The sequence below is a fragment of the Mus caroli genome, unplaced genomic scaffold (assembly GCF_978045245.1).
Source record: "Mus caroli unplaced genomic scaffold, Mus_caroli_1 scaffold_8, whole genome shotgun sequence".
Lineage (NCBI taxonomy): Eukaryota > Metazoa > Chordata > Mammalia > Rodentia > Muridae > Mus > Mus caroli.
In genome coordinates, this window is record NW_028227263.1 from 82,096,866 (window position 1) to 82,123,246 (window position 26,381).

Below are 26,381 nucleotides of genomic sequence, written 5' to 3' on the forward strand. Positions count from 1 at the left end.
ATGAATGGAACTTAAACATATAGACTTTGGCAAGAACACAGACAAGCCCATGACAGAGCTGTGCCGTGTAATGCTACATCAGGAGCCTTGGTGTACACAGTGTTATTGGTGCATTGCATGGGTCTTAACATTTCCTTATAAATCGTTTCTCTTGGATCAGTAGTGATGTCTGACTTTCTCTCATGGATTTATTATTTGGGTGTTCTCTCTCTGATGGGATCAGAGGTTGGTCAGGGTATCTGACGATTCCTGGTTCCTCACTCAAGTTCTCGGACCACCTGTAATGGTGACGTTCACTTCAGCCACAAACGCAAGGGTGCTGTGATTCTTCCGTTCGTCTTTTTGTTTGGTTGTTTGGTTGTTTGGGTTGTTGTTGTTGTTGCTGTTGTTGTTTTGAGCACGTGGCTGGGAATCACTAGAAGACTGTTAGGCTGCCAGGTAATGAAAACCTAGGGGGTTCTGGCAGTGTGGTCGGTAACCTCACAGAGAAGCTTCTTGGAGCCCAAGACTTTCCCAACCTCAAGGCCTGGTTCATTTTCATTTGCCCATAAAGTTTCCCCTGGAGGCTGTTAACCAACAATCTAGCGCGAGGCATGGAGGACATCCACAAACAAGAGATGGTTATAGTAGTTCTCAGAATAGAGACCTAAGCTTCTGCGAGTTCAGGCCTTACAACATACTCCTGGGTCTCCCCTGACCTTGGAAAGTAGCCTGCTAGTTCAACAATCAGCACTCAAGTTCTTGGGAAGGAAGAAGTCTCCACTTGTCCCTGCCTCTGCAGACCTTGGAGAGCCCATGGCCTCTGATTATCTCATGCTAGCCCAGAAAGCCTGCCATGTAGCTTACATGGTCAAGGGAGGAAGCCAGAAAGGAGAAGGGAGCAGAGACATGGGCTGTGTAAACTCACCATGGTTCAGGATCCCACAGCCCATCTGCTACTGTCTGTGGTGATCTCCCTCAACCTCGCGTACTCGGATCTTCCTGACTGCCTTGAATATTCTCATTGCTTTGATATTTTCACAGATGTTATGATATTTATGAAGAACAGTGTGATGTTTGGATTCTTTAATTTTTCTAACATTTTAATCATTTCTTCCTGCCAGCTTTTATTTCCCATCCCAATGTGGATGGCTTTTGCAAAAAATGATCTGCATTGTTGGCCTTCTCAGCTCTCTTTGGTGCCCTTGCTTTGTGAGTGTAGTTCAACTGCCTTCCTAGATGTAGTTTCAAAGAATGAGGGCCTGTTTCTTGCATGGAGGGAACTGTGGAAAAATGCTTTGGGTTAAATAACATGGACAGTCTAGAGTATCAGGTGTGTTAAAGCAGGGCCACACGTCACACAATACAACATTTCAGTCAGCCATGGACCTTACATGAGATGGCCATCCTCTAAGATTAAGTTGCCTGGTCCCTTTGTGATCATCTTAGTTTGTGTAAATATACTCCGTGTTTACCCAATGACAGAATCACCTAACAATATTCCATCATTAAATGACATATGACTGTGTGCTCCAAGCTGTCTGAAACTCCAGAGGTAAATGGCCAGAAAGCACATACATGTATTTATATGCAAAAGTGTGGTCCCTCATTGCTTGGCTCTCCCTGTCTGTAGTCCCAACAAGTAAACTAATAAGCAAATTCCCCTGCCACAGAATACTATGTCAGATTGTTTTTAGTTATCTTCCCATGGCATTACAATGTCTTCAGAGGAGATGCTAACTTTCCCTACCCCCATTCCTGTGCACCAGAGCCTTCCCCCTTACATCCTCTTTCCCCTGAGTATTTGGTTTAGCTGCAGACTTTAAAGCTCATCCAATTTTAAATGCCAGATAGCAGCACAGAAGAGATTAGCGAAAGATGCCCCAGTGTTCCGTTATCTGCAGGAGTCTAACCTTGAACCCAGGACACAGGGATTCAGGTGGCAGGAATTGAACTATTTCTCCATCTCTCAAGGTATCTTTAGAGTTGGCATCACCATTATGGAGGGTTTTTTTGTTTGTTGGTTGGTTGGTTGGGTTTTGGTTGGTTGGTTAGGGTATTTTGTGCAAACCACAGCAATAATAGCTAGCTGTCTGTTACCCTTCATCTTGTTAATGCAGGAAAGAGGACCTGTGTGGGCCCCTCTTGTCAGATGCTGGCTGAATGGCATAATTACTGTGCCTGGCGCAAATCATGTGCACCAGCAATGGAAGGAGTAGGATCAAGGTCTCCTAGAGGTGGAAAAAGCAATTTCTAAAGGGAAAAAAATGCAGTGGGAGGAAGAAACCAAGCAAGCAAATCAAGTCCTGTTCCTGCTTGAGACCTTGTATGATCATAATTCAATGCACCTTAATGGTTTTCATCGGGGGCCCTTAGACACTGTGTACTTTCTGTTTCTTGAGAAGAGAGTTTAATAAGAGGCTCTGTGCCAAGTGGCTGCTGTACTAGCAAGGCACTGTCTCATCAGCCCACCCCTTTCCTAGTCAAGGGAAGCTCTGCTAGGCTTGATCAACCTTTACGAGGAACAAAATGTTCTATGCAGTCCACCATGCGGTCCAATCTGGAGGGCCTTTGTTAGGGATGGGTAGACATGGTTTTTACGAGTAAACAATGAGTGGACACGAAGCACTTCACTGAATCTTCATGGTGGCCATTGTTACCTAGCACCAAAACCAGTATTTGTGCCTCACCTCCATTGCATGCCTGCCACACAGAAAAGGCGGGAAAGCTGTTTGAGCATGCTAGCCGCATGCTTTGATTATCCCCTTTTCTTCCCAAAAGGCCCTCACCTGCTTTTAGCACTGTGTTGCTGTTAGAGGACTTAAAATCGTGTTCTGCTTCAACAAGAAATATCAGTGAATGAGTAGCAGCCTCTAGTAGATAATATAGATGATTAGAGCTTGTTGGCGGGCACCTGCTGCCAAGGAGATGGGAAAATGCATTTAATTACTTAGAGAAATGTAAAGAGTTCTGAGTAGCCTTGCTAGGTGCCTGTGAAATCACAGATAGTGTGGGGTTTGCCTCAAAGAATTTTTATTTTCCCTCCTTTTGGGGTCTGGCGATAAACGCAGAGAGGTCATCTACACAAGCATTTGAACATTTCTTTTCTGCTTTAGTCATTTATCTCCATGACTCCAAGGCTTCCACAGAAAGTTGCACTTGCCATATTCCAATGGCATCGGATTTACTGAAAATCTGAACCTCCTAACGGGCAGAGCATTATGTCACTGCGGAGCGAGGCTTCACCAAGGAGATGATTTTCATCTATCTTCTAACCAACAATAAAAATCAACCTTCTTATTTTTCAGAGCACACAGCCTTAATGGCACAGCCATGTCTATATATTCCTTCCTGACCTTTCTCTGATTTTTATATGTGCATGTGCTCCACTGAGATGAACATCTTTCTAGTGCTAGGTAGCAGAATATGCCACTTTGGCATAAGGATTACTTCGAGCTAAAGCACTTGAAAAACAGCAGCTGTGAGAAGGGCAGCCTTAGCTCCTCTCTTCCTTTGAAAACAGGAGATAAAAACTTTCAAGTGCAAGGTGCCTGCCCACAGCCAGAGAAAGGAAACATTACTGGGTCCTGGCCAAGAGGTCGCAGTCAGCCTCTTCTTATAATTACTCTCCTTTAGCCTTCCCATATAATTTAGTTACATTTCCACAATTACCTCTTTGTTCAAATACAAAAGCACCTAGGTCTTGGGACTTCTTCTTCTTCTCCTTCTTCCTTTTTCTTTTCTTTTTTTTTTTGGTTTTTTGAGACAAGGTTTCTCTCTGTAGCCCTGGCTGTCCTGGAACTCACTCTGTAGACCAGGCTGGCCTCGAACTCAGAAATCCACCTACCTCTGACTCCCAAGTGCTGGGATTAAAGGTGTGCACCACCACTTCCTGGCAGTCTTGCGGCTTCTTTGAAACTTGGTTTTGTTATGGCTTCTTTGAAACTTGGTTTTGTTATTTTAAAAAAGGGACTGTGTCTCCTTCCACTTGGACTAAAGGTGTATACGTTTATTTAATTAACCTGTCTCATGGGCTGCAGGCATAGCACAGTAGCAGCACATTTGCCTAATGTATGAGAGGCCCCAGATTTGACCCCCAGGCCTGCAAAAACCAAACTAAATTTTAAAACTGCCTCATGACTTTAATTCTGCAGCCCGACCAGGACCCTAAGAAAGTCAACCCCTAAACAGAAACTAACAGGACCCACGCACCCTGCCAGACCCTGTGCTAGGTCCTTAGCAAACAAATCCCAGCTAATTCTTTGAATTTGGAATTCCTTGGTTTCAGATTGTTGGTCTGGAAGCTGAAATTTGGAGTGTGGGTAGCTTTTCCAGAATTGTAGTCTAGATTCCCTGAGGCCAAAGTTATATTCTTCAAGGTCACCTTGTCTATGTTCTACCTATCTGTTTCTCCATGAATGAAAGTAATAAACGAACGGGCCCCACAGGGTTGTTGTGAGACTGAAGAGGCAGTGTTTGCAAAGGCATTGACTCTTGCCTTTGCCACCTTCAGTGTTAGGACTTCATCGTTTCCATTGTCTGTTGGAAGTGGGATGCAGGGTCTGGGTGACCTTCTCATTGCAACTTCTAACCTCCATTTTAATAACATCATTCTGTGCCTGTGTTTTCTCGTCTGCATCCTGGATGGCGTGGAGAAAGGTGTTTTGAGATTTAAAACTGTATCCTTTTTCCTGTGTTTTGAGTCATGATCATCTGCTGTCTATGTGGGGGTGCTGCTAAAAGATGCTGTAGTTTCTAGTCTTGGGTGCTAGCCTAGCTTCTGGAGTCGCATGGTTCTCTGTGAAGAAATTAACACAGAAAATACTGAAACGCAGCCTGATGGCTGACAGCAGCTCTCATCTTATTTTCCATTTCTCTCTTATCTCTTGGCTGCTGAAATTGTTTGGCTCAAGGCACAACTGATCCTTCTGGAGGGACCTTTTTGCAGGTTTTTTAGATCGCAGGAGGCTTTGATGAACTTAAATACAGATTTCAGTGTGCAGGGAAACTGAAGCAGATGAATGGAAGAGTGTCATGATGCCGTGTTTTATTTAGTTGGTCTTGGTCCATTTTGTGTTGCTGTAAAATAATGCACAGAGTGAGTAAACTGGAAATAGGAGAATTGTCTTCCACTCGTGACTCTGAAGGGTGGGAGGACTAGGGGCCAGGTATCACATCTGTGGGGCATCACTGTGTCGTGAGAGGTTTAGAGAGTACAATGGCAAAACTGATTTAATCTTAACTCATTACAGAGAACATGGCATTCATTCACTCATGAGGACAAAGCCCTCTTCAGTGGGGGGGATTACATTTCCAACATGCAAGCTTTAAAGGACACATTCAAACTGTTGCAGCCTCTGCCATTGCGATCAACCTTTGATGATGTCTTCGTAGACCCTGTATGGAATAGAAAGTTACTGCTCAAAGCTCACTAGATTTCAGAACACTTGAATCACAACATGGGGTGGGATTTTATATTAGCATTGCAGGTCCCATTATCAGAGTGCATTTTCATATTGAATTATAAACAAAAATTTTATGCTGCTTACATTTAATGAAATTTTAATAAGGCCATGTTTTGGTGTTATTATTCAAATAATGTGATCTGAATTGCTTTCCTCTGAATATATTTGCATTAAGGAGGAAATCAATTTGAGTTCGTTCTCTGAATAGTTTACCTATTTTCTTGGTAGCTTTAAAAAAGAGAGAGGAAAACTCAGTTCCGTTGTCAGTAAATGGAGAAGAAACCCATTTGCTGAGATCCACAGCAGTAATAGCAACAGACTGCTGATGGTTTGAGTTAATGAAATGACTCATTTTGTCTATTAGAGTTGCACAATTTAAACCATCTACAAACCACACACACCACAAATTATAAAGGATGATAGCTCTTCTCTTTCTTATTGAGATTTTAAAGCTTATATATTAAGAGAGAGAATTAAGAAATTCACATTATTGCTACTCCCAATCATTGGTAACTTAAATTAAACGGTAATCTCTGGAGAGAGCAAGTGCCTCTGGGGTTAACATTCCTCTAACATGTTTCTGCTAAAATTGTGGATGTGGGTCCGCGGCAGTTTTCCCAAACATGTCTTTCAAAAGGTCAGCCCACATTACCAAACTAAGTCACGTTATTGGCAATGCTTACGTGGTTTCTCATGGTCATCTAACTGAAATTCAATAAAGAGAATGTGAACCTGAAAATAGCAGAAGTCTTGCTTTTAAGAATAACTTCTCTTACAGACTCAAGGGATTGTATAGAAATTAACTGGCCAGGTGGGAATGAACTCTGCCAAGGATAGATACCGGGACAGGGTCCCCCTAGTCTTTCATGTCCGCATTTGGTGCACAAGTCAACACTTTTTCTTTTTATTTGGGGGTGGAGGGGGTGTTTTCGAAACAGTTTTTTTTCTGTGTAGCCCTAGCTGTGCCGGAACACACTCTGTAGACCAGGCTGGCCTCGAACTCAAGAGACCTGCCTGCCTCTGCCTCCCAAGTGCTGGGAGTAAAGGCGTGCGCCACCACTGCCCCGCAACACTTCTTTTTTTTTTTTCCTTGACTTTCCAGGTCTTTTCCTCCTCTCCCTTTATTTTCCCACCCGCACACATTTATCCTTTGTGTTCCATAGACAAACTTTGTAGCTTAAACACTAACCGAAAACTATTAGACGTGTCTAAACAGGTGTGACCTAGAATCCAACCGCACACTTGCCGAGAAGTTTTGGTTCTTGTTTTCTATTTATATGAGCTCATAAACACCATTCGATTCTCATTAAAACTGGGGATTGAGCCCAGGAGGAGCAGCCGCCACTGCCGAGGCCCTCCGCGTGCGCAGTAGCTATGGAGAGTCCCCGCCCCCGCAGGCTGGCTCCTAGTCGTATCGCTCCGCCTCCCGGACGCAGCGCGCCGGCGACGTGACGTCACGCGCGCGCCGCAGCTTCCCAGAGCCTCTGGGGCGCGCTCGCTCGGCGGAGTCTCCTGGCAGTTGCTGCTCCCGATCGCGGCCTGCTCTCCGCCGACCGGGGACATGTTGCAGAAGCCGAGGGGCCGCGGCCGGCCCAGCACGCAGGCTGATCCGGAGCCGGACTGGGGAGGCGCTGGCGAGGAAGGACCCAGCACGTCCCGCGGCGCGGGCGGCTCCTCCCAGGGCTCCCGCGCTTCCCTGTCCGCCCCGACCGTGGGGCCGCGCACCCAGAAGCAGCTGGAGCTGAAGGTGGCCGAGCTGGTGCAGTTCCTGCTGATCAAGGACCAGAAGAAGATCCCGATCAAGCGGACGGACATCCTGAAGCACGTGGTGGGCGACTACCGGGATGTGTACCCCAACCTTTTGAAGCTGGCTGCCGAGCGCCTGCAATACGTGTTCGGGTACAAGCTGGTGGAGCTTGAGCCCAAGAGCCACAGCTACATCCTCATCAACATGCTGGAGCCGGTGGAGGCAGATGCGGAGATGAGGGGCGATCAGGGTACCCCCATCTCGGGCCTGCTTATGATAGTCCTGGGGCTTATCTTCATGAAAGGCAACACCATCACCGAGACTGAGGTCTGGGACTTCCTGCGACGGCTCGGAGTGTACCCCACTAAGAAGCACTTAATTTTTGGCGACCCAAAGAAACTCATTACCGAAGACTTTGTGCGGCAGCGCTACTTGGAGTACCGGAGGATACCCCACACCGATCCTGTGGACTATGAATTACAGTGGGGCCCGCGAACCAACCTGGAAACCAGCAAGATGAAAGTTCTTAAGTTTGTGGCCAAAGTCCATAATCAGGACCCCAAAGACTGGCCCACACAATACTGCGAGGCTTTGGCAGATGAGGAGAGTAGGGCTAGACCTGCAACTGCGAGTGCCCCAGCCACATCCTCTTGAACTCTTTTGAGTTATGGTCTGAGGGACTTCGGAGATCCAGTATAAAAGAACAGGGGAAAGGGGGTCGGAAGAAGCTTGATTCTGCTACGCATAAAGGCCTTGGAGCGTTAGGATGTGTTGCAGGGTTTTTTGTTTGATTTTTTTTTTTTTTTTATTATTATGGTTTGGAGCTTTAAATTTTCATTGCTAAAGGGAGGGAAGAAATTTTTCATTTAATTGTCTTTTTGTTTATAAAGAGTTTTCTAACTTTCTAAACCTAAATGAAATTGTAGTATGATGTCAAACATATTCAAGAAGGAACACTTTGGTAAATTGCTTTGATGTTCTAGACGATAAAGAAACAGGGTAGCTATTATCTTAATGACTAGTTCCTGGGGAAAAATAAAAGTCTTTTTAAAATTGAAAATAAAATTGTTTTAGCTTCTTGTCAACACAGCTTTAAATATGCATATTCTGTTGGGTGTGAGCACTTGTGGTCCCAAGAAATCTATGTGATGTGTTTTCTGGCATTTTTATATTCATAATCATCACTCGGTTATCCTATGGGCTCTACTTAAGATTCTTTTCTAGTATAACAAACACTATACTTTTGAGTCAGTTCACCATTAGTATTATTGTTTCCCTGTTAGAAATTTCGGCTAAAAAGGAAATGTCATGATTCCAAACGTTTTTTTTTTTTTTTTTTTTTTTGCCATGATACCAGCTAAGTCAATGGTGTTGCAGAAGTGTGTGAATGTGTATTAGAGCAAGTTGTAAAAATCGTTAGGGTGATGTCTGGTGCGGACAGACCAGTGTGAACAAAGCTACCACAAGATGAGGGGCACTTTATGTTGCTATAGGTGAGTCAGGAAACAAGTTCACAGATTCCTCGGAGTTCTTCATCGTATCTGGCCAAACACTGGGCACAGGCAGCTTGTTCTGAGAAGAGTTGCAAGTTTGTCATCAGAAGAACAGGGTGGCAGTGAGGACAGGTGACTTTAATCAGCCCTCAACTAGAGGAGTCTCTGGTAGCTACAAGGTCTGAAGGGACGAGAGGGGCTACTGATTGTTGACTTGTGTTGCAGTAGTGTCCTAGGTTGCTTTCTCCAGCTGTGACATACCATGACCACAGGCAGCTTGGAAGGTAAGGGTTTTATTTCAGTTGTAGTCCATCACTGAGAAATCCTGGAGGATGGAAATAAAGTAGAGGTTATGAAGGAACACTGCTAACTGGCTTGCCCAGCCTGCTTAAACAGCTCAGGACCACTTGCCCCATGGATAGCATTATCTACAGTGAGCTGGGTCCTCCCACATCAAAAAGCGATCAAGAAAGTTTTCCACCTGGTGAAGCATGCTCTTAATTGAGAGTCTCTCTTTCCAGATGACCCCAGTTTATGTCAAGTTGATTAAACAGCACGAGGAGATCTGGAAATTTTTAGGCAAGGACTAGTTTATCCTTGAATCCCCCTTTTTGGCTACTTTTTAGGTTAGTGTATGAGTTACCTTCTGCCCATGGGCTCCTGACCTGAGTCAGCTTTTGATTGTGCTGTGCTGCTTAAGTTGTCCTCTGTGCCCGTTGTCTCAGAACTGTCAGATACAGCAATGGTATCCCGGTTTTCCGAGGGCTTCACGGTTTACTGTCAAGCTATTTTGTTGGAGATGCTGTGCTACAGTAGAGGCTAGATAAGCTCTTATCTTTCTCGACAGATTCCAGGACTGCATATCATGCCATTATATAACTTTACATGCATGTGCACGTTCAGGGAGAATATTTTTTCCTTTTGTGGGCGTTCATGGCTTATATAAGTGGCCTTGTGTCCTTTATCACAGCGGTTTTTTAACCAGCTATTTTTGACGTTACTGTATCTTTGAAGTTACATGTATACATTGAAGTTAATGTATGCAAGATCTGATTAATTCATTTTGACTTCCTTTCATGAAGGGAGAGTACAACTTTCTAATGTCTTCCCATCAGGGAGGTGTGTGCCTCAGGAGTTCAAGCCAGAAGCCAACAGTTATCAGTGACACTTGCCAAATGGCTCCTGAACCTATCCATTCGCTCCCTCATCAGCACCTAGACAGTTCTTACTGTTTTTGCCAGTCGCCCCACGCTCTGCAACCCATGTGAACACTCAGCTTTTACAGCCCTGTGGTGGATGTGGGTGCATCGCTAATGCTTCACTGTGCCATCAGCTCTCCTGTGGTGACATTAAGCATCAGCCTGCCTTTTACTCTCCATTTTGACCATTAGATTTTAAACAGCAGATGTTTTTGTTTGTTGATTTGTGAGAACTCTTTGTATCTTCTGTGCATCAGTCCAGTCGCAAATACCATCTGCGTTTTTGGTTTTGCCATATTTTAATGTGTCTTAATTATCAGTATTGTAGCCCTGTATTTTGTAATACCTCTTTAAAATTCTAATCTTAATTATGAAGGTATTTATTTTTGAGAATTTCCTACTAAGTACTCTATTTACCTTGATCCTACCCTCCCCACTTCAACTCTTCCTATGCCCCCCCTCCCCCGCCTCTTTCAAAATCCTAACTGCTGAGAACATTAGACTGACCAGTTGGGATTAGACAATCAAGTAAGGGACTCATCCCTGAAGAGGACTAATTCTCCCTCTCAGCCATCATTTAATAGCCTGCGGTTCTTCATCTAGGGGTGAGGCCTTAAGAGATTTCCCCCACCCACACTGGAGTATCAACTACTATTGTCATTTTTTAGATCATGTTTAGGCAGCCATATTGTTAAGATTATGTAGGCTCAGCTTCTCTGTCATCCGTAAAGGACACAATCTCACTGCAGACATCCCAGTTCTCTGGTTCTTATAACCTTCCTGCCCCGTCGTCTATGCCACTTCTGGGCCTTGGGTGTGGTGGTTGAGCACCCAGTGTTTAGCTCTTCTCTGCGTTCTGAGCAGGTGAAGATTTTGGTGATAGTCTCCATCCGCTGCAGAAAGGAGATGCTTTGATGAGGGGGGAGGGCTGTGCTTGTCTGTGGATTTAAGGATAAGTGTTGAAAGTGGAGTTAGGAATTACAGTGGTTTAAGGAAGTAGCAGGAGTAGGTTCTTCTCTAGGGTTCTTGACGTCCCCAGCCACAGGTGAGTCTTATAGTACCAAGCATGAATTCCCTCCTATGGAGTGGGTCTTAACATTCAACTAGACAGCTGTTAGTTATCCCCAAGATGGCAGCTGCCACTCTGGCACCCCTGGGTGTGTCTTGCTATGGTTTATGCTCATAGGCTTTGCACTGGATGCCATTATTAACTGCTTTTCTATCTTGGCTGTTTTCACAGCATCTCTGGGTACTATGAAAGCTAGTCCTCAGGGAGAAGGCTTCTAATTCAAGTGACCAAGAGCAATGACAGTAGCCTGTTATTTGGGGGAGTCTCTTTGACTCCTTTGACCAACAACTCAAAGCCGTTTCCCACGGCTGGCACTGTGTGCACACATTACGTATGCATGTATGTATGTATGTATGTATGTATGTATGTAGATGAAGTGCATAGTATGTTTCCCCATGACCTTTTCAAACATCCTAAGTGTTCTTTATCCCTTCCCCTCCCTCAGCCCTGCCCTCCAGCATCCTTCCCAGTTAATCCCTCACTCTCCCATTTTCCCCTTTCTAGGAGCTCACTCTTCCCTCCTCCCCACTGCCCTTTTTATTTTCCTGGTATCTGTAGCTACTCCAGTTTATATACTCACATCTAAGGATTCAGAGTTAGGATTCACAAACAGGAGAAAATATGCAGTGTTTGTCTTTCTGGTTCTGGGTTAGCTCGTTCGGTATAATGATCTCTAGCTCACTTTGTTTGTCTTTCATTTTTCCTTTATATATGTATAGTATTCTGTAGTGTTTATACACCACATCTTCACTGTCAGTATATCAGCTGAAGAACATTTGGTTTGCTTCCGTTTTCTAGCTATTGTGAACAGAGCAGTGAACATGGCCGCACAGGTGTCTATGGAATAGGATGGGGAGTGGTGTAGTAGGTCATGTGATAAATCTACTTTCAGTTTTTTTGAGGATTCTCCACACTGATTCCTATCATGGCTGCACCAGTTTGCAAACTCAGCCGCAGTGAATGAGGGCGTTCCTTCCCCACCACACCCTCCTCAGCATTCACTGTCAGCTTTTTTATTCATTTTAGCCATTCTGACCCGGCTTTAATGAAATCTCAAAAGTAGTTTTAATTCGTATTAAAGATAGTTTTGTGTCTTTTTGGAGAATTCTTTGATTAGATGCTAGCTCACTTTTAAGAAGTTGTTTTGTTTTGACTCTTAGCTTTTTGAGTTCTTTGTAGATTCTGGATACTCTGATTTTGACACTTAAATCTAGGCCATTGGTTGTTAGTTTGTATTAGATCAGTCCTTAGCCTAGGTTGACTAATGTGTTTTCTTGATAAAACTTGAATTATGCATTTTTGACAGGAATATCATAGAAATGGTGCCGTGTTATGTTTTCAGACCCTTATTGGGTGATGTAAAATTTCAGTTTGCACTTTCAGTTTGCAACTCTGGTTAGTGAGCTAAGACAAGTACGTCTCTAGTCCTCTCCAGTCACTATGAACTTTTCATTTCCTTCTTTATTAACTTACATAAAGGTATTTTTGAAATCCCCTAGGTATTAGATGTCTCAACAAAATCTCAATGTGGATCTAATGAGACAGGTCAGTGTGTAAAGGCATTCGCCACCAGGGCCTGAGAACCTTAGTTGGATCCCTGGGACCCACCCTGCAGAAAGAAAAAGTTGACTCCTGGAAGCTGTTCTTAACCTCAGCACAGTGCCCTAATTTCAGTGGGTTTACCTATTTATATCTGTATTCACCCTCAGGTTATATCACGTAGACACAATCACAAATTCCACCCGATTTGGCCAATGAAAGCCCTTTGTGTGTTTAATCTTTCCCCTTTATTCTTGCACTACTTTTATTTTTCTTTAAAGTACAAGATCACCTTACTTGAACTTTGCCTGCTCTCACCCTGGTGGAGGTGGCTGTTTCTCCTGGGAGTTCCCATGCCTTTGGAAGACTGCAGTTGAGAAGCAGGGTTGCTAGGTTTGCTCCTTCCTGGTGAAGGGCTTCCGCCAGCACTCTAGGTGGCAGAATTGTGGGAGCCATCTGCTCACTGTGTTCTCAACACCGAGGTTACATCTGCAGTGCCATTTGTACCCCAACCCCACTGTCTCTAGTTCTTCCCTTCCCACCTGCGTACGTGTCTTTCCCAACAGAAATCTATATCCTCGGGCTTTATCCTAACAGTGCTCCTCTCCCCTCCCCTCCCCTCCCCTCTCTCTCTGTGTTGGTAAGGTATATAATGTATAAGTACTTGTGAAGACAGGATAACCTCAGATGCCATGTCTCTGGCATTATCTGCTTTTTGAGGCAGTTTTCTTCACCCACCTGGAACTTGCTGGATAGGCCAGGCTGGGTGGGTGGCCAGCAAGTCCTGAGGAGTCTCTTGTCTGCACCCACCTACCAGTGAGATCGTGAGCATGCACTTGGGATTTTTCACGTAGGTGCTGGAGATGAGGCTCAGGTCCTCATGCTTGTGTAGAAGCATTTTGCTGACTAAGAATCTCCCCATTCTTGCTTCCTCTTTTTTTGTTGTTGTTGTTGTTGTTTTGTTTGTTTGGTTGGTTGGTTGGTTGGTTTGGGGTTTTTTTGGTTTTGTTTTTGTTTTTTTTGTTTTTTTTTTTGTTTTTGTTTTTTGTTTTTTTTTTTTTTTTTCGAGACAGGGTTTCTCTGTATAGCCCTGGCTGTTCTGGAACTCACTTTGTAGATCAGGCAGGTCTTCAACTCAGAAATCCACCTGCCTCTGCCTCTGCCTCTGCCTCTGCCTCTGCCTCTGCCTCTGCCTCTGCCTCTGCCTCTGCCTCTGCCTCTGCCTCTGCCTCTGCCTCTGCCTCTGCCTCTGCCTCTGCCTCTGCCTCTGCCTCTGCCTCTGCCTCTGCCTCTGCCTCTGCCTCTGCCTCTGCCTCTGCCTCTGCCTCTGCCTCTGCCTCTGCCTCTGCCTCTGCCTCTGCCTCTGCCTCTGCCTCTGCCTCTGCCTCTGCCAAGTGCTGGGATTAAAGGTGTGTGCCACCACCACCCGGCTCTCTTTTCCTCTTTTAATGGCTGACACAGTGAATTGTTCAAGAAACAAAATATTCCAATCTCAAAAAATGTGCTGAGGAACTTTCTTTTGCCATATTGTATAAGAACTAGTTAATTATTGTATGCTTTTGACTGTTTGAAAGGACCTCACCTGTATAAGATTATATAGGCTCAGTGATATTTATGAATACATTAAAGTATATAATTTGTTGAGAATTTCATATATGTATATAATATATTTGGAATATATTCACCCACCCTTTCCCCCTAATTCTGTCAAAATCCGCTCCCAACTTGGTGTCCTCTAAAAATACTTTTAACACACAGAGTTCAATTTGTACTGCCCATACACAGTAGGGTGTGGTGTCAATCAGTGGAGTGTAGTTCACCTAGCACAGGTTACATCCTTAGAGCAGACTGTCTTTCCTCCCCTGGCAGCTGGTCCTCTTGGGTTTAGAAGATACTGTTTGCTCCAGTCCACCACATCCTCTAGCTCCTACTATCTTTCCGCGATGTCCCTGAAGCCCTTGAGAAAGGTATCCTGATATAGATGTCTCATTTGGGGCTCAGCACTCCACAGTCACTTCATGCTTCTGCCCCATCGTGAGTTTCTGTAGTTGCCACAATCTACCACACAAAGAACGTCTCTGTTGAAATTTGGAAACAGTGCTGATCTATAGGGTGAGAAATATAAACTTTGAGGACACTTGGATACTATGCCCATTTAGCAGAATAATAGCAATAGATTCATACCTGGGCCTGTGAGTACCCCCATCATGGGTATTTTGACCAGATTTACAGAGCTACACGTGTGTTTCCTCCAGTGCACAGGATTTAAATCCAATCAGATAGCAGTTGGTCACGTATGTAACATTTGTGCCACTATTGCACCTAAGGACAGTCATTGGCTCATTATTGTACCCCTCAGGGCCCAAAGCTGAGTCAGGCTTGATGACCTCCCAAGATCCCACAGTCTGCATGGCAGGCACCTTCCAGTACTACAAATCTAGCCAACTCAGAGGAAGCTTCCTGGCCAAGATCAATTTGATTTCTCTGTTTCCTGTGACTAAAGTGTTCAGTATCTGCAGCAATAGGCTCTTACCATTAAGTCCTGGTGAGCAACCTAGAACAGTGGCAACAGCCTGCTCAGGCTGTCCTCTTTTTCAGCACCGCATGTTCTAGGATTACTAGTATATGGCACTGTACCTAGGGGTGGGGGTGGGAGTGGGGGGGTGGAATCCAACTTTAATTCCTTTATTTGGAAAATTCCATGCGGAGAAAGCCAGTGTAATCATTTTACTGCTTGGGTAATTATGTTCCACCCATGTCTCCTCATAGTCTCCTTAGAATCTATCATCTGCATATATTTTAGATGTGCCTTAGAAGGACATGGGTTCTCATAGCGAGAGAGATGAGTTTTGTATTTGCTGGAATGCTGGGATGCCTCTCCTTTTCAGTTTGTGTTGCTTCTCACACTGACTCTCTTGCTCTTCTGAAACAGAGCCCCCTTGGCTGTAGTGTGGACCCACTGTCTTCTGTCCATTTCTAGCTCTGCTGCGTTTGGACCAGAGTATGCACTGCATATAATTACGATCTTTTTGTATCTGTTGAGGGTTTTCTGTGTGTCTCCATGGCTGTTTATTTGTCTACAGCATTCTTTGCCTGACTTTGGTTTCATGATAAAGACAGCTTTGTGTGACAAGTTAAGAAGTGTTCCCTTCCCTCCAAGTTTGGAAAAAGTAGGATTGTGATTCACTCTTTAAGTGCTTAGGACAATTCACTGGGAAATGAAGGGGAGGGCTGAACTTTTTTTAGTCTTTGCTAGGATTTTGATTTCTGTTTAATCTCTTGTGAATGTATTAGCAGCTTCTCCTCACTACCATTTACTTTTATGTGTGGTGTGTGTGTATGTATATATGTATGTATGTATGTACATATGCATGCTGTGTCTATTCATGGAATATATATGAATACATGTTTATATGTGTGTATCTGGTATGGTGTGTATGTAGGAGTACGTGTTCACATGTGTATTGTATATGTGGTGGTATGTGTCTATGTAGTGTGTGTGTGTGCATGTATGTATGTGGTATCTGTATGAGTGCATGTATGTGTGGTGTGTATAAGATGTGTGTATATGTGTGAATGTATGTGAGTCTATGTGTGTGTATGTATGTGAATGTATGTGTGTATGAATGTGTGTGTGTGCACACACATATATATACATGTGTGCTGAAGCTTCCACACATGTGAAGGAAGAGGACAGCTTTTGAGAAGTTGGTTCTCTGCTTCCTCTTTGTGACTTCTGCATTTGTTCTGCACAGAGATGCTTCACGTCCATATTCTCACTTCCTATCTCTCCACAGGAGTGTTGCAATTACAGACCTGACTTTTTCCTTGGGTTCAGTGGAACAAACTGAGGTCCTCAGGGTTGCATGGTTGAGGATTTTACTGTCTGAGCCATCTCACTGCCCTTCTAATTGTTCTTGAGTCATTGTGCCCAAGCTGAAGTCAAACACCAGTTAAGATAGTAAGGACACACTGTCATTGACGCTATGTTATTGTTGAGGGGTCAGGAACTTGTAGAGGGGAGACTTGGGCATTTTGAAGACAGAGTTAGGAAGAGTGAGTGTGCATTGAGGAGGGATCTTATTTCAGAATCAGAAGTGAGACCTGATGTGTAAGAGTTTCATCTCTGTTTGTTCAGAAAGCTGGGCTCCTGCTAATATCCCAGTTTCTTGGAGGCAAGGCTCCATCTTCCAGCTGCCCTGGAACAAAAAGCAGTCTGTGGAGACCTTGCTCAGTGGTCATGCCAAGGAGAATTCGTTCCATCCCAGGGCTGTGTCCAGAGCTACCAGACTGTCACGTTCCATTCACGTCTCACGGGCTGTGGATGAGGGCTTACGGGACACAGAGGAGCACCCGCTGAATTGGTCAAGAGGAAAATCTCTATGTCTCAAAACTTGCCAATTTCACATTCATATTTAACTTATGAGTGAACACATTATCATATGAACACATTTGTCTAATATTAAAAAATCCTTAAGATTTCTGTGGGTCCAGTATTAATAGCTCCGTTTTTTAAAACAATTTCATGTGGATCTTCTCTCTCTCTCTCTCTCTCTCTCTCTCTCTCTCTCTCTCTCTCTCTCTCTCTCTCTCTCTCTCTCTCTTTTTCTTCAGCTGAAGGCTTGCCAATTTTGGTAATATTTGCCAATACCCAACATTGGTTCTCTGTGCCCATATCTAGTATTTTTGTTGTTATTGTTACATGGACTTCACTTGCCTCTAATCTGCTCTGTATTATTTTCCTGCTCCTGAGGGTTGGGCTATTCATTTTCTTTTAGTTTTTCACTCTTTACTTTGAAATGTCAGAATCTTGTCATAGGTCTTTTTTCTTTTGGACATAGATACTTACTGCCTGAAATCTCTCTGCACACAGCTTTTCCTGGATTCCACATGCTTTGTGGTGGTTCTCGCTTTTCTTTCTTTTATTGTAAAGATTTCTTTTTCTTGTTTTCTAGTGAGTTCCTCTTTGACATACTGGTTGCTTAGGGGTGTCTGGCTAATTGGCACACTTGGGTTCTGTTTTGACTGCTGGCATTACGTCCTGTTAGTGAGGGAAGGTGCTTTACCTGGACCCAGTCCTTCCCAGTGAATTGAGAACCACCTGCCTTCTGCAGGCAGAGCCTAGATCTCACCGGTCTTTATTTGGTGAGTTCATATGTCCCCGAGGTTGGGATGTCCTTTATCTCTATCAGTCTTCGTTGCCTATGATATTTCTGGGTCCTTATTCTTTATTGGTATTCCATGTAGACATTTTTATCATAAAAATAAATTATGAAAGTGTCAGTCCTGTCTTGGTTTGATTCACATTTGGAGGATGTGGTTGTTTTGATACATATGTTTGTAGTTGCCTATTTTTATGAATTAGATTTTTCCCCTTCTGCATTACTGCACATTTTATGGTCCCTGTAACAGTTTTTCACACCTTATCTGTTTTGAAGGCATTAGTGTAGCCTCACTAACTCTCTCGCTAATGGCCAGACCTATTTTCTTGTGCTGTCCTTTTAAACATTTTTTTTTAATGTTTGTGTCTTTGTACCTAAAGTTAGTCCTGCTTTGCAACATATAATTTAGATCTCTTTTTAAAAGACACATACTGTGCCATCACTGACTGCAAATCAAAATTTAAACTACCATGGCTTAAGTGATTACTTCTACAATCTCATTTGCTTTGTATATATTTTATATTTCCATTCTTTTCAATGATTATTTCATTTTGGTTGGATAAATTTTCCTAGTGTGTTATTTTATTTCCTATTATATCTGTTCACTATCTTAATTAAGTACCCTGTTGTTTATTTATGTTTATCTGTTTGTGCCTATGGGGTTTTTTTACCTGCCTACATGTCTGTACCACATGTATCATGTGTGCATTGCCTATAGAGGCCATAAGAGTGTGTTAGATCCCTTGAAATTGAAGTTACAGATAGTTGTGAGACACCATTTGGTGCTGTAGACCAAACCCAGGTCCTCCCAGTGCTCTTAACTGCTGAGCCATCTCTCCAGACCCTGATGCATATCTTTTCATTGCTTTTCAGGGGTAAGCTAGAAAGTTATAGTTAACATGTATATTGATCATTTTTCAATTGCTATAACAAAGTATCCGATACTGGACACTTTGTACACAATTTTGAAGGCAGAAAAGTCCAAGATGAAGTGCCCTCTGGGTTCAGCTTCTGCTAAAACCCTGATGATGTATGGTGTCCTGAGGAGACTTGCAAAGAGAAGGCATACCCTGGAGAGGCAGGAAGCCAGAGGGCAGAAGGCCAGGCTTCTCTTTTAGCAATCCACTTTCAAAGAAACTAACTGGGTTTGCTCAGGAACTTTGTCGATCCTTTCCAAGGTCAGTGTTCACAAAGGCCCAAGAATCTCCCACCTAGCTCCACCTCTTAAACATCCATCACTTCCCAGTATTGACTCCAAGAGCCAAGCTTCAAGTCACCAGCCTTTGGGGCATAACTCGAATCCAAACCTTAGCAACACCTTAAGCCTCTGATCATCTCGTCCCAACTTAATATCAGCAGTGTCTGTTAACTTTATGTTTATTGACTCCACTCCCTCCTTATCACATCTTTTAATATTGTGTGACCATTGACTTGTTTAATTCATTTTTACACCATCTACAATAACAAAAGAGAAATAATAGATTAAACATGTAATTATCCTTTTAACACAATACATTTCTTTGTATGGCTTTAGTTAGACTCTAGTAGGTTGTCATTTCAGGGTAAAGAGTCCCTGTGAGATTTCTTGCCAGCCATACCTTTCTGCTTTTGAGCACTAGCTTATTTATTTGAAAGTGTCTTGCTTTCACCTTCAATTTCCAAGGCTAGTTTTGCAGGATATAGAATTCTGGGTTGGCAGATTGTTTTTCTTTTTGTTATTGTTGGTTTTTTTTTTCCTTTTAGAACTGTAAATGTATTATCCCACTTCCTGTCACCTGCGTGGTGTCTAAAGGACAGTCAGTTACTAATCTTACTTCCTTAGGAAAGAGTTTCATCTTGTTGCAAGCCTCCCATCACACCATTGGCCTCTGTTCGCTTGGTTTTGTTGTGTTCAGTTGTGGTTCTCTAAGTCCCCTGCCTGGAGTTGCTGGGGCAACTGGAATATGCAAGCATGCCTTCAGCAGATACCAGGAGATTTTAGCCCTGAGACCTTCAGATCCAGTTTGTCTTTCCCTGCTTCCCCTAGACCTGCCATCAGTAGTCTGCACCTATGGCTAGTACATTCTGGAGGTTTCTTAGCTTCTCTTCTCCCTTGTCTACAGCTGCCCTCTTTTTGTGTCTCCGTTCAACTATGTCGCTCTCTATCTTCAGTTTCTGTCTCTTTTCTTTTTGTACTCCCCTGCATTAACACCATCTTATCTATCATTTTCCTAATTTGGTTTAGTTCTATGTCCTGGGTTTCCTGAGGCATGTTCAGAACACTGAGGGTTAAGAGGTTTTCGACTAAAACACCATGTCTGAGCTGTCTGTAGATGCTTTGTGTGGCAATGGCTGTGAGTTCCCATAATTTACTGTTTCTTCCTATGTTTTGTAACTTTTCGTTGAACGTTGTTGGGACCCTTGAATCAATGCCCAGTACCAATTAGCTTGCTTGCTCTGCTCAGATATAAAGTACAGGTGGGAAAGAAAAAGCCCCTCAAGTATTGGGGTTTGGTGGTGTCTTAATCTTTAGGCTTTTGAGGACAGCCCCAGCAGCAGCAGCCGCAGCCGCAGCAGGAGCTAGTGTTAACATTGTGTTGAGGCCTCAGGTAGTAGGGCTCTTCTCTTTTGTTAGGGCCATTGTGTGGCTCCAGGAAGATGGGATTTTTCTGCCCTTACTAGTGACCATTGGTGCAGTTTCTGGACAGGTCCTAGACACTAGAATTCCTCAGCCCTTAGGATTTCTCAGCCCTTGACAGAGATCAGTACTACACAGTTCCTGACCCTGGGAGGTCTAACATCTTTGCTGAAAGTTGTCACAGAACTCCGGGACTCTTCTGTCACCAGAGCCTACATTTTTTTTTATCTTCTCTCTCTTTACAGCCTTCTGTCCTTCAGCCCCAGCTTCCTACCCTCTTGCTACCCTGTCATCTCTTTGTCCCTGCTATGGCTACTCTCTGGGACTCTTCAGATGCTTCCTGGGACTGTGGTTACTGTCATAGTTCTGCCATTCAGGAGAGGTCCATAGCTGCTCTTACCTGCTGCCACTGTCTAGCAGTTCTGCATCTCTTGCAGCTATCGATGCAACCGGGCACTCTGGTGCTTCTGCAGTTTGGCCTGCTAATGGCTCTGCCCTGCCTCTTCTTCAGCTGTGAAATAGGTAGCTAGTCTGCTGCTTCTGCAGCCGAGCATGCGAGCTGCTCACCTCTGACTCTTCTACAGGAGCCAGACAGGTGGCCACTAGATAATCCTGCAACTTAGTGTTCTTGTGCCCACCATCGCTACTGGTACTGTGCCGGTACCTCTGCCCTCACCACCACTCCACTGTTTCTGGTGCTTCTATCTTCGTCTTTTCTTCCTATGTGTTACCGACATAGCACACCCTATTGAAAACAGGCAACAAGAGAAGCCTTTACCAGGCCTAATGTTGCAAAAGCAGGGGAGGTGTCAGGAAGGTGTCCCCAGCTACTTGTGCTGATAGAACAGCCAGAGAAACGGTCCTTGCCCTAATCACAGCAAATTTCTCAGATGAATAAAGATTGGCACCAATCACAACAGTGTCTCTTCCACTGGTCACAATAGTCCTATTAGACCATGGGAAACGTGTTCCTCCGCTGGCCTGGGAACAAATGGCTGCCTGTTCAGCAAGGCTTATGGTAGCAAAAGACTGGGTATGAGTTATTTGAAATAGTCCTGACTGGGGCTGCATCTTCAGGAGACAGAGTAAAGAGCTGTGATCTCCATGTAGTTTCTTCAGTGTCCCTGGAGTGTTCAAAATGTCCAGTGTTAGCAGAAGGTTGGTTTGTCTGGCTGCTTGACTGAAAGCCCCTTTGCTCATGGAAGCCAGAGAAGCAAGGGGCAGACCAACAGCTGCTGAGTGGTGTCGAGTTGAGGGGTCTACAGTTCTTCTCTTATCTGTAGGAAATGAACATCAGGATGATCACTTACAATATAAACCTAACTTAAGATTGACTCTAAATCTTACAACTGTTTACCACCTGCTCAGTGTTCCAGGGAAGGGTCAGTTCCTTCATCTGTGTCAGTTATTCTGGAAACCAGAAATACCATGAATTGTTAGAAACCATAACAGAACAGCGAAAAGGGAGCCCGGCTCCCACAGAAGAGGACATATGGGTTTACAACGAAATGCTTTTAACTGTTCTTGGTAGAATGCTTTCTAAAGATGCAAAGAGATCTCCATCTTAAACTGTCTCTATGGTGTGTTTTGGCGGTTGTAAGGTAGTTCGAGGCTGCTTATGGAGCTGTGAAATTAACCACAATTATATTGAAGACAAAGGGTTCTGGCATGGTTGAAAGGAGATGCAGACCTAGAATGGATAGGTTAGGTTAAAAGCTTCCTATTTGATTCAGAAATGTCAGTATAAACTCAAGGCATGCCTGGCAACTGAAAAGTTGAAAATAATGACCATCAAAAGAGCGAAGAACACCTTGCACACAAGAATTGTGGCATCTAAATCTTGTTCTCATTGAAAGGTGCCTACACTATTCCAGGTCTGAGGCAGGAAGTGTGTAAGGTGAGCCCTGGTGGCCCCGAAGAACCGTGGAGCAAGCAAGAAGTTGAAGCCCATAAACCCTAAGAGCCCAGGGGTCAACTTGAGTGTATAGTGATGCACGTGATTGAAACATGTTCACTGAACTGAAGTCCATGGATCCTAATGACGCAGTACACACACACACACACACACACACACACACACACACACAGTGAAGTTACTAGTTACTAGTTATTGCTCAGGAAGCATCTTTAAACATCATGCTAAACATAGGTTAAAGATGATAAAACTTACGATCTCAAGACAGAACCAATACATTTTCTTGGCACTTGTATTAGAAATTCAAACACTGTCTGCACGGGCTGTCCTGAATCCCGTAACCCTAAAATACACTTAGAAGTAGATGTAAAAGTTGCTGGTAGCCATGGGTGACAATTAGTTCCATTCCACCAGACAAAATGTCTTTACATTTGCATTTCCAGGAGTCATTCCAACTGATGTCCATTTTCTGTAGCTCAGAATGGTTTGAAATGGCATAATGACCATGAAGGGCAAAGGAGCCCAGAAGGGTGCACTAGGAACCATTGGCAGTCAGTATTTTTTCACCTCTTTTATCAAGTTTTCCTGACATGCTCCCTGCTTTTGATCATATTAGCCTTAGATTACTCTTGATCGCAAAATAGGGTATTTTATGACTCGGCCTGGTTATCCACTCTATGGGGCTGATGAATTGGTTTCTTCAGTAAATTTTAAGGAAAAAAACAGGAAGGTGAAAACCCATAGATATAAGATTTAGGAGGCAGGTGGTGGAGGATTGTGAGTTCGAGGCTGGACAGGGGTAAGTAGTGAAACCCTGTGTGGAGAGAAGAAGAGAGGAGGGAGGAGCCAGGGAGGGAGGAGGAGGGAAGAGTCATAACGGTTACAATGTATCCTGTGTGACCTGACTCAGAGCAGGATAAGCAGTTCTAGAACTCAATACTAACAAGTGTTTACTTTTAACATGCTTGACAACAGTAACTCAGTAATATTTTCAGGAATGGCTCACAATTCTCTAGAAATACACACTGAATCATTTAGGGATGGGATTATATGGATTCCATTTATGGCGGAATATTCCCCATGGACGAGGCATTGAAGGACAGCTGGCGCAGAGTTGGCTGATTCCTGAGGCTAGGTGACGAGTGCCCGGGGCCTCTTTACATTTTCTCTTCTGCACATGTGCAAAATTTTCCACACTAAAAACTAAACAAAATCAATTTAACATCCTTCTAATCAATACAGCCCTCTCCCTCGGTTTTGTTTAATAAGTTCTGGCATGTTCCCATTGAGTGCCTGGAATGTATAGTATTTTCAGGTTTAGCTTCTAAAATTAAAATTGTAGGTTCCAAAGAAAGTCCTGGTAACTTGCCGTGGTTTCTCAGTGCTTTCACTTTTGCTATTCAGAGTAATAGGAAGGTGACATCTTGAGAAACAATCACATTTTCCTCTAAAACATAAATATTGTTGGTGTAATTACTTCATTAAGCTAACGTCTGTAAAGCCAAGCCGTTTTCTCTCCTCGGCTCGCCGAGTGGGTAATCAATTTGTGTTTGGTTGGCTTCCAGATTACCTTCTTCATGCTGCTCTCGGCAGTGTGCGTGATGCTCAACCTGGCCGGCTCCATCCTCTCCTGCCAGAACGCCCAGCTCGTCAGCTCTCTCGAAGGCTGCCAGTTGGTGAGTAGTGAAGGTTTTCTTCCTGTGAAAACCTTCTGGAAAGGTCAGAGGCTCGGATGGTGTGGGGAGACGTTTAAGGGCTAATTGTACTGTGTTCTTCACGTCTCAGGGAAAGTCCTATCCGTTCATTAGCTTTTTAGTTGCTTAGGGAATTTCAGTCACACTGGTTCCTGTCTCATGTCTATAAATTATCCTGATTAGAACTTACGCATGTAAATTATTCCTTTTGTCCCCCCCCCGCCCCCCCTGTTGAGGAATGATCTCACCTAAGTAACCATGGCTGGCCTGGAACTCATTATGTAGAGCTGGATAGTCTCAGACTTTTGACAGTGTTCCCACATCTGCCTCCCAAGTCCTGGGATTGCAGACAAGCACTTACTGCAATTAGTTTCCCTCTGTCTGAGTGTGTGCATGTGCGTGTGTGTGCTCGTGCATGCGCATGTACCTATGTGTGTATGAGCATGAATGTGTGTGCCTATGTGTGTATGTGTGTGTGGTGAGTATGAGAATGTATGTGTGTGCCTATATGTGTGTGTGCATGCACCTGTGTGTGTATGAGTATGTATGTGTGTGCCTGTGTGTGTGTGTGTGTTTGTGTGTGTGTATATGTGAGAGAAAGAGTATGTATGCTTCACAATTAAGGTTAGTGTTGCTATGATGAAACATTGCCAAAGCAGCCTGGGGGAAAAGACTATTTGGCTTACATATCCCGAATCTCAATGCACTGAAGGAAGCCAAATCAGGAATTCAAACCAGGCAGGAACCTGGAAGCAGGAACTCATGCAGAGGCTATGGAGGGTTTCTGCTTACTGGCTTGCTCCTCATAGCTTGCTTAGCCTGCTTTCTTATGACACCTAGGCCCATCAGCTCAGGAATGACCCCACCCACAATGGGCTGGGCTCTCCCACATCAATCACTAATTAAGAAAGTGCCCTACAGGTTTGACTACATACAGCCCAATCTTATGGAAGCATTCTCTCTCTCTCTCTCTCTCTCTCTCTCTCTCTCTCTCTCTCTCTCTCTCTCTCTCTCTCTCTCTCTCTTTCTCTCTCTCTCTCTCTCTCTCTCTCTCTCTCTTTGATATTTTCTTTATACACATTTCAAATGCTATCCTGAAAGTTCCCTATACCTTCTCCCCGCCCTGCTTCCCTACCCACCCACACCCACTTCTTGGCCCTGGCATTCCCCTGTCCTGGGGCATATAAAGTTTGCACTACTAAGGGGCCTCTCTTCCCAGTGATGGCCAACTAGGCCATCCATCTTCTGCTACATATGCAGCTAGAGACACAAGCTCTGGGGGGTACTGGTTAGTTCATATTGTTGTTTCACCTATAGGGTTGCAGACCCCTTCAGCTCCTTGGGTGCTTTCTATAGCTTCTCCATTGGGGGCCCTGTGTTCCATCCAATAGCTGACTGTGAGCATCCACTTCTGTATTTGCCAGGCACTAGCATAGCCTTATATGAGACAGCTATACCAGGGTCCCTTCCGCAAAATCTTGCTGGCAGATGCAATAGTGTCTGGGTTTGATGGCTGACTATGGGATGGATCCCCAGGTGGGAAGCATTTTCTCAATTGAGGTTTCTTCCTCAGATGACTATAGCTATGTCACATTGACATAAAATGGCCAGCACAGTGTGTGGGGAGGGGGTGTGTGCACTCACACCTTTGTGCGTGTACATGGGTATGCCTGTGCCTGTTTGTAGGCACTCAAAAGATGTTTGCGCTAGAAAAATTGGATGCAGTGTGGTGCACCTTAAAGAGGATCAGTAAGTGATTTGCTGAACAGAATTATCACCTCAAGGTAAGTCAGCTCATAATTCTACAATATCTTCTCTAGAACAGCAATTAAAGTGCATCTAGTAGCATCATGTGTGGGTGGAGTTAGACTCCTAGAAGGGCCATGGCTCCCAGGGGCAGGGGCAGGGGCATTGGCATTGCTTCATCTTGAAGACAGTGCTGGGCTCCCCTTTGGAGACATGTTACTCCCCAGCTGCTGGGCCGTTTGCTGTGCCCATCAGCGATCACTCTGGGAGTCGGGAGGGAAGAATGTGGAGTATTTCTCAGACAGGGCTGTGCTGTCTTTCCTCTTGTCCATGTTGCTTAGGCACAGTTTTCCTCAACACTGAGGAAGCTTCTGAGTTACAGAAACTATCTGTTGGGTCTTAGTCTTAACTGTTCTAGAGATCACAGACTAGGCTTCCTTCACTGTGACGATCACAGCACCATCCTCCCAAGGTGCTGTGTCCTCACAGTTACTAAGAACCCATGTAACCTGGATGCCATCTTGATCAGCATTGGAGACTGGCCATCTTGTCTCCATAACTCGGCATTCTCTTTGATCCTAAGTACATCATGCAGTGGGCATAAGATAATCTAGCTGTCTACAGGGGGGCAGGAGATTTCATTTGGCATTCTTATTTTCCTATGCAAAGCACTATGGGAAACCTAGGTGAAGTGATAGTGCCTGACAGCCAGATAGAAGAGAAAGCTCACACAGTGTCGGGTCCCTCCAAGCCACC

At 44.2% G+C, this 26,381-nt stretch overlaps 2 protein-coding genes across 3 annotated transcripts in view; both read left to right on the top strand.

Annotated features, from left to right (window-relative positions):
• The window catches only part of Entrep2 (endosomal transmembrane epsin interactor 2), a 411,884-nt gene that overhangs the window by 290,257 nt on the left and 95,246 nt on the right, over positions 1-26,381 (top strand). Inside the window, exon 3 of one of the 2 annotated variants that reach the window (XM_021167781.2) lies at positions 23,751-23,861. The exons of the other annotated variant lie outside the window; for it this stretch is intronic. Coding sequence (XP_021023440.1) covers positions 23,751-23,861 — 111 coding nt within the window. The remainder of the gene's footprint in view (positions 1-23,750; positions 23,862-26,381) is intronic. 2 annotated transcript variants of the gene reach the window in all.
• Positions 6,898-8,256, top strand: Nsmce3 (NSE3 component of SMC5/6 complex). The gene has a single exon (XM_021167782.3). The coding sequence runs from the start codon at positions 7,006-7,008 to the stop codon at positions 7,843-7,845; it is 840 nt and encodes a 279-aa protein (XP_021023441.1). The 5' UTR covers positions 6,898-7,005; the 3' UTR covers positions 7,846-8,256.